Source organism: Lathyrus oleraceus, chromosome 2 (genome assembly GCF_024323335.1).
Source record: "Lathyrus oleraceus cultivar Zhongwan6 chromosome 2, CAAS_Psat_ZW6_1.0, whole genome shotgun sequence".
NCBI classification, from domain to species: Eukaryota; Viridiplantae; Streptophyta; class Magnoliopsida; order Fabales; family Fabaceae; genus Lathyrus; species Lathyrus oleraceus.
Genome location: NC_066580.1, coordinates 131,274,636 through 131,280,975, shown reverse-complemented (window position 1 = coordinate 131,280,975; position 6,340 = coordinate 131,274,636). Strand labels below are relative to the sequence as shown.

Below are 6,340 nucleotides of genomic sequence, written 5' to 3'. Positions count from 1 at the left end.
GTTGGAGTCTTCAGAAATTGGGAAAGAATAAACTTGATTTTCTCCTCACCAACTTCAAAGGTTAGTTTCCCTCATTTCACATATATGACGGCACCGGCTGTGGCTAAGAAGGGTCTTCCTAAGATAGGAATATTTGATTCATCCTTTATGTCCATCACTGTAAAATTCGTACGAATGTAAAATTGAAAACACATGTATTGTTTCATATTTCAATTTTTTTGTCATCCACCTATTTCTTTGTGTTTTGCAATAATCAAATAACAAATTATATTTAAAAAAAATTGCAGTATTTATTAGTGGAGAAAATTATTCCAGCTTCAAGAAACTTTAACACTTTCTTTCTAACTACCTCACTCATGATAAGATTAATCCTCCTCTGATGTTCTGTAGAGGTTTTTGAGTCCTCTTCGAGCATAATTCTATGCATGCACACAAAGGGTCTAATTCCTTTAAGATCAGAGATGTTGTAGCCTAAAGTTGTAGGGTACTTCCAATTTTTTTGTTGAGGTAATTTACTGACTACGTTATATACAAGAATATAAGAATCTTGTCAATGCATTTGAAAGTTATTTCCTCCACATAGTTCACAGTCTAGTTGTTGGAGTTGAGCGATTGGCACATTCAAAGTGACTAGTCTTTTTTACAATACTGCTTCGATTTTTTCTTCAATGTTCCTTTTGGTGCCTTCCAGCCACTTTATTTAATATAACAGTTATCATACAACACCAAACGGCAGTTTCATTTGATTGGTGAGATCTAAGTTCTGTGTTTTAGGAGTCTTTCATAGTGTTTTTGAACGAGATTGATAAGCATAGAAAGTGGCAACTAGGTGAGGGTAGAATGATCACATATAAACGAAAAGATACTCATTCCAAACGTGGTCAATAAAAGCCATGAGCATAAAAATACAACATAATCGTGGTCAATAAAAGCCATCGCAATAAACAATACTATATATGGATGATCATACATCACAGTCCTAGTTGTTAACAATACTATATATGGATGATCATACATCACAGTCCTAGTAGTTAACAATACTATATATAGTTGCTGCTTATCTGTAATATGCTGTTTCTGTAATATCCAAATTATAATAATATGATACTTCATTTCAGCATATAAAAAGACCCAAACAATGTGAGGTTTCAATCCACATTCCATATACTTTAAGTCTTATTCATAGAATTCAGGTACCAAGTATGGAATTCCAAAATGGAGATGATGTTGCTTCCAATTTGCTCAAAGCTCAAAGCCACATATGGAATCACATTTTCAACTTCATGAATTCCATGTCACTTAAATGTGTTGTTGATTTAGGCATACCAGATATCATACACAACTATGGCAAACCCATGTCACTCTCAAAACTCATTTCTTCACTACCAATCCATCCTTCCAAAAAACCTTGCATTTATCGCTTGATGCGAATCATGACTCATTCTGGTTTTTTCTCTCAACAAAATATTACAGAGAATGAATTAGAAATTGAGTATATGTTAACGGATGCATCTAGGTTATTACTAAAGGAAAATCCAATGAGTGTCACCCCATTTGTCCACGCCATGCTCAGCCCGATTATGACAAATCCATGGCATCAAATGTCTACTTGGTTGAAAAATGAGGATTCTTCCGCATTTGAAACCACACATGGGAGGTATTTTTGGGATTATGCTGCTCATGATCCAATATTTAACCGTTTATTCAATGAGTCAATGGCAAGTGATGCTCGATTAGTGAGCGACCTGTTGATTGACAAGTGTAAGGGAGTGTTCCATGGATTGGAGTCATTGGTTGATGTTGCAGGAGGCACAGGGACCATGGCAAAGGCTCTTTCCAAATCATTCCCACAAATGGAATGCATTGTGTTTGATCTCCCACATGTTGTTGATGGCTTACAAGGAAGCCATAACCTAAGCTATGTTGGTGGAGATATGTTTCAAGAAATTCCTCAAGCACATGCCATTTTGTTGAAGGTACAGATTTTAAATATTCGTTTACATGTTACTTCATTACAAATGGCAATAACAAATAATAAGATGAAATCCATTCAAAAAACTTATTATCATTTTATTTAGTTTATATATATTTTTTATTTAATTTTTTTCTCATACCAAAAACACCTATAATCATATAATTTTCTTCAAATTTACCATATTTTCTCTATCCTTCTATTATAATAAAACAAAATGTGAATGACATCGCAGTGGATATTGCATGACTGGAATGACGAGGAATGTGTGAATATATTGAAGAAATGCAAGGAATCATTGAAGAAGAAAGGTAAAGATGGGAAGGTCATTATCATAGATATGGTGGTTGACAATGAAAACATCAATAAATCAGTTGAAACCCAACTCTTTTTTGATATGTTGATGATGGTAATACTCACAGGAAAAGAGAGAAATAAGAAAGAATGGGTTAAGTTGATTTTATCTGCCGGTTTCAATGACTATAAAATAACCCCGATTTTAGGCTTAAGGTCCATGATTGAGATATATCCTTAATAAATATAACTCAATTGTTGTCAGCATTGAAAGTGAAGACACGTTATCGTATGGTATCACTTACTTGTTTTGATGTTTGTGTCAATTTGAATGTATTTGTTATATGTGTAATTTGTTAATCATTTAATATTCGCATGTTTGTACTTTATCCACTTTTGAGTTTTATTGTAATTGCTTAAGCTATTTAGAGATTGTACCATTAAGACCCCTCATTACTCAATAAAATTAGAGTGTTTGATTCCTGATAATGTTTCTTTTTAGCCTATCAATTTGCTTCTTTTTGGTTTCATCAAACATGAGTTGAATCACAAGTTAGAACACTTAAATATGGATGTTAACTTGATTCAATCAAGTGTTAAGCTTGATTCGAATCAGGAGCCTTGTAAAAATTGAGATTTGGCTCTGGATGAATTGATTTGAATCACCAAATGAACTTGATTCGAATCACATTCTCATGTGTCTCGAATCAACTGTTAATCCTAATTCGAATTAGATGTCTCCATGAAGCCAAATTTGGGCTCTGCGTAGATGGACTCGAATCTAGCTTATAACTTGAGTTGAATCACAAAATCATGTGATTTGAATAGTTATTCTTTAAGTTAAATAGTTATTTCTTTGATAAAAGTAACATAAGACACATAAATGAAAGTGTAAGTATGTGAAACCCATAGAGACAAAGATGTCAAATTGTCTTCTCTCCTTTAGTGTGTTTATACCCAACACAATTTCTTCTTCTCTAGAACAACTTTTTGAGTCTTAATCCATGTCAGATTAACTTCTTTTTGTTGCATCTTATTTTTGTGCGATTAGTTGTTGTTTTAAGTCAATTAGAGAGAGTGAATTGCTTTAATATGGAAGTATTTTTCATGATTAATCAATCTCATGGTATCAATCAAGAATCAAGACTCATTTATCCATAAATTAAAGAGAACCTTGTGAGTGTGTGTGTTCTTATTTCACATTCATCTAATTCCTTCACACTTTTTGTTTAAGAGTGTTTGCGAGATAGCTTGGCACTGTTCATCATCTTCCTCTTTAGTCATTTCTTCATTGTTGTGGACCTTCATCTTTAAAGATTGAGTGTTAAGGGAGACTAATGGTACATTAGGGTATCTAAATAGCTTTTAAATTGCTTTATTTAAAGATGATTTGGTTGTCTTGTGATTGACTTGCACTAGTAACAACCAAGTCCTTAGTTATATCATGTATTTTTTACTTGGTTTAATTCATTGAGATGCTTCCAAGGTCTCTTAGTATTGTGTTTTACTTCTGCGCTTCTGAAAAGCTCTGATTTCGTTTATGGGACCTAATATTTTTTTGACATTATCTTAAAGGGAGAAGGACTATTCAACCCCCCCCCCCCTCCTTCTAAACTTATTTGTATCCATATTCTCACCCAAGATGCATATCCTAGATCAGTTAGAAAAAAATAGATATTATGAGGTTGTACGTCAAAACAAAAATTTGAACTCTGGACTTTTTTTTTGTGACACATTAGTAGTTAGTATCATTTCATCTACCTACTAAGAAAAAGTCAATTTTCATAATCATTCAAAAGTGATTGATTAGTGAACATGAATATGTAACAATAATATTGTGTTGAATGGATTCTTTGATTTATCATGTTACAGAGAGTGTTGGTGTAGTAAATATAACAGAAAATATGGTAGAAAATAGACTTCGGTGGTGTGGGCATGTATAGAAAAGACATATAAATTAGGTGGTAAAGAGAGTAAATCAGATGTAAATGAGTCAAATAGCTACATGTATGGGAAAACACAAAAAAAAACTATAAGATAAATAATTAATAAAGATCTTGAGACTAAAAGTTTTGATAGAAGCGTTGTCTTGGATAGATCATTCTCGTAGAAGTTGATATGTTTGGCAGACCCCACTTAGTGTAATAAGGCAGTGGTTGTTGATGTCGGCATCATCATCATCGTCCACCTCTTCATTGTTGTTATTGGTGTTGTTATTGTTTTTGTTGTTGTTTCAATTGTAGCTATTGTTGTTGTTGTTGTTGTTGTTATTGTTGTTCCTATTGTCGTTGTCGTTGTTGTTGTTCTTTTTGTTGCTGATGATGTTGTTGTTGTTGCTATTACTGCTTTGTTGTTCTTGTTGTTGTTCTTGTTATTGGTATTGTTGCTCTTTTGCTGTTGTTGATGTTGATGGTGTTGTTTTTGTTATTTCTATTGTCCATGTTGTAGTTGCTACTGTTGTTGTTGATACCTCTCTAGTTTTGAGATAAAAAAGACAACAAAGAAAATCAGATAACATATCAGTTATGAGAGATGAAGGAGAGAAACCTTAGTTCCACTCCCAACAAACAATAACTTTATTCTTAAAAATGTTGAGATAGGGGAAATTACACTTTACAATTCAATCGGCAAACTTAATTACTTTTGAAATAAAAATATAAATAGATTCAGGTCTCGAAGAAAGTAAATATAAAAAGGTGTGAATATATGATTTAAAAGAATAACATTGTTAATACTACAGCAAATATACCCATTTTACCTCTGGCGCAAAGGGGATTTCACCTCGGTTAAGCAAGTGAAATTACGAAGGGCGACACGAAAACCAACTACCATATCCCTCGGTTTCTAAAGAAGCGAGGGGATAGTTTAAAACGTCATTGGTTCGATCCTGAGCAACAACATTTTTTATTCAAAACTTTTATACGCGCTCCATATACCTCTTAGTTTTTGTAAATATCAGAGGGAAAAGACCCCTATTTACGTCGGTTTTTGTAAATAACCGAGGGGTATAACATATTCTTTCCATTTATGGTTTGTTTTAAATTTCATTTTGTCTGATCTTTATCTTTTTTTACAAAAAAACCTACAAATTATGTGACATAATCAAGTCATTTGTATTTTATACCGAACATAAGACATAATACCAAATTTATATTCTATACAAAATATAAATTGTTTACATAACATAACACAACATCCCAAATGTACTATGCTTACAACACTTATAATGACATTTGGGATACACAAAATCTCTACCAAGAGAACCTATACATACTTGCACATATAATGACAAAAAAACCTCTATACAATTCTTTTAACAACCAAGAAAAATTGATGTTTATGAGACTCGTGATAAGGTTGGAAGGCACCGGACCAACATGATCGAATGTCATCTAGATCTTCTTGTGGGAATGGTACTTCGTCTCAAAACCTCTATAATTTGAACATAGTATCCACTTTCAAAACTTTTGTGTTGTTTTCGCAACTGTAAATAATTTTCATATAGTTACTAATTAATACACATAAATTAAAAATAATACATTCTGAAAAATAAAATAATGTCAAAAGGCACAAGTAATACATACATGTGGTTATATGATTTTTGGATTTCTACGTTGTAGATTACGTTTCACAAAGGTATATCCCTCCATAGCTCTACATGTCGGTAAAAATTAAGCATGAATAAAAATTATTCAAAATTAAATTTAAAATTTGAATATTACAAATAATACCACTTACTTGCTCAAAACCTTTTACATATCTTCATCAAGTTTGTAGTGTAACGAGCATAAAAAAACTACAACATTTTACTTCGGACATAAAATAATTAGCTGTCAACGCTTCCTACATAATCACCCAGAATAATTCATAATGTGTATATAATTGATTTATAAATGAAAACACAAATTAAAGCATATACTTACCTATGGATAAACGAAGCCAAGAAACATTCTTTATTCTCATTAACCAACTTATTTTGTATGTAGATCTTGATTGTGTTTGATGAATTACTTTGAAATTGAATGTTTAATCAATCTAAGAAACAATAAATTTTCAATTTCCTTTCAACCAACA

At 32.1% G+C, this 6,340-nt stretch overlaps 1 protein-coding gene across 1 annotated transcript; it reads left to right on the top strand.

Moving 5' to 3' along the window:
* The first annotated feature begins 1,156 nt into the window (after positions 1-1,156).
* LOC127121012 (probable O-methyltransferase 3) lies at positions 1,157-2,507 on the top strand. The gene is made up of 2 exons (XM_051051634.1): positions 1,157-1,976; positions 2,208-2,507. Exons 1-2 carry the CDS (start codon positions 1,203-1,205, stop codon positions 2,505-2,507), a joined length of 1,074 nt encoding a protein of 357 aa, XP_050907591.1. The 5' UTR covers positions 1,157-1,202.
* The last annotated feature ends 3,833 nt before the right edge of the window (positions 2,508-6,340 follow it).

Coding starts and splice junctions, on each gene's coding strand:
- LOC127121012 (XM_051051634.1), top strand. CDS start 1,203: ATGGAATTCCAAAATGGAGATGATGTTGCTTCCAATTTGCTCAAAGCT. Junction 1,977..2,207: donor CACATGCCATTTTGTTGAAG/GTACAGATTTTA, acceptor ATGACATCGCAG/TGGATATTGCATGACTGGAA.